The sequence below is a fragment of the Aplysia californica genome, unplaced genomic scaffold (assembly GCF_000002075.1).
Source record: "Aplysia californica isolate F4 #8 unplaced genomic scaffold, AplCal3.0 scaffold02978, whole genome shotgun sequence".
In the NCBI taxonomy this organism is placed as follows: Eukaryota; Metazoa; Mollusca; class Gastropoda; order Aplysiida; family Aplysiidae; genus Aplysia; species Aplysia californica.
Window position 1 is genome coordinate 2,216 of NW_004800248.1, and position 2,052 is coordinate 4,267.

General features: G+C 31.3%; 1 protein-coding gene across 1 annotated transcript in view; it reads right to left on the minus strand.

Moving 5' to 3' along the window:
• LOC106014136 overlaps positions 1-1,523 on the minus strand; it is a gene marked incomplete at both ends in the record, with an annotated part of 3,112 nt that extends 1,589 nt beyond the window's left edge. Inside the window, 1 exon segment of the mRNA XM_013091202.1 lies at positions 1,498-1,523. Coding sequence (XP_012946656.1) covers positions 1,498-1,523 — 26 coding nt within the window.
• Between the last annotated feature and the right edge of the window lie 529 nt (positions 1,524-2,052).

The following is a 2,052-nucleotide window of genomic DNA, read 5'->3' on the forward strand; positions in this document are numbered from 1 at the left end:
TAATAATGATAATAATAATAATGATAATAATAATGATAATAATAATAATAATAATAATAATTTATCATCATCATCATCATCATCATCATCATCATCATCATCATCATCATCATCATAGTAATAATAATAATAATAATAAAAATAATAGTAATAGTAATAATAATAATAATAATAATAATAATAATAATAATAATAATAATAATAATAATAATAATAATGATAGTAATAATAACAATAATAATAATAATGATAATAATGATAATATTAATAATTATTATTATAATAATAATAATAATAATAATAATAATAATAATAATAATAATAATAATGATAATAATAATAATAATAATAATAATAATAATAATAATAATAACTCACATAAAAAAAACTTGAAGTAATTTAAGCCGTAAAAATCTTGCGGGAAGGGGATATACGAGTATGAATTAGATCTTAACTCAAACACGAACTCTCCAAGACACCCTATACAACTGTTCAGTTCATGGTGAGGGACAGAGCCCACATAATAATTCTGCTCGTAAACACGTAAACATTCAGATTTTCTTGGCAATTAGTTAGAATCTTTGTTATTGGGACGGTATTTGAGTTAATCAATGCCTCGGTTAATCGAACAGTAGAATTGCTTGTTTAATGATCAGTGAAGCATGAAACGAGATAACAATCATTTACGGATTCAGTTCTATCTATCTATCTATCTATCTATCTATCTATCTATCTATCTATCTATCTATCTATCTATCTATCTATCTATCTATCTATCTATCTATCTATCTATCTATCTATCTATCTATCTATCTATCTATCTATCTATCTATCTATCTATCTATCTATCTATCTATCTATCTATCTATCTCTCTCTCTCTCTCTCTCTCTCTCTCTCTTCATTGATCAATTAACCCATCAATTAATTCCGCATTGAAGCGCCCAGTCAATCATAAACTAATGATGAAACCAGCAAGCAAACCAGTCAATGAATTAGTGTAATCAAAAATAGAGAGCAAACAAACAATCACCCGTCCCTCCATTCTTTTATTTCGCCAATCGATTTATAGATCGTTCACGTACTTCGAACTGTAAATCGATCTATCTTTCCGTCAAACAACCACCCCTTTGATGAATATATATATAAAATATATATACACGTAAAAATATTTCAATCAGACAGTTAGTTAGTAATCGGAATAGCCACGAGAGTCAGTCCATAAACTCGCAAAACTAGTACTGGCGAGTTTTAACTTGTCTCTAAAGTAAAAGGGTATTAAACATATAAAAAGAAAGGAAATCGTGTAGCATCAGCTTAAGGCAGCCGAAATTTGTATAAAATAGAGAAAACCTGGTTTTTCTCTCTCACATAATTCTTGGCCGACCCCTCCCCCAACTCGACCTCCAACGTCCTCACTCCAAAAGAGATTAGTGAAACTGAATATTATTACTACTTTTGTTTTATTGCATGCATAATATTATATTCATATAACTTACCCATCGAATGATTTAATGAAGTCAACCTGAAATTATAAAAAGAGGAAGGCGTATTTATGTGTTCAAAAAGCACATAGGGATAGGTGTGTGTGTGTGTGTGTGTGGGGGGGGGGGGGAAGGTTAATTTAAACTTTGTTTTGTTTGTTTTTTGGGGTGGGGGAGGAAGGGGTGGGGGAGGGGGGGGGGGTTTGCCTATTCCCGGGGAAGTGGACAAGCTCACACATATATCTTTTGTTCCATGTTTGTACTTGTGTGTGACATAATATACTTTGGTGTAGCGTCTCTGCATTCTTTCCATTATTTCTACATTCTTTTTTGTTTTTACTTTCGCCTTTGGCCAGATGGTCTTCGAGATGTTTTTATTGCTATCTAGAGCGGGATTTGTTGTTACTTAACCCAGTAAGAAAATGATATTTTGCTGCATGTACTGGGGTATCGGGAAGAGTACATTTACATTAACAATATTTTCTTCGAAGCTCACGGACCATGGGGCCATTCTCTAGGAAATAGTATATTTGTAAAACTTTTCATAATAACCCCGTCCTTTTAACACGG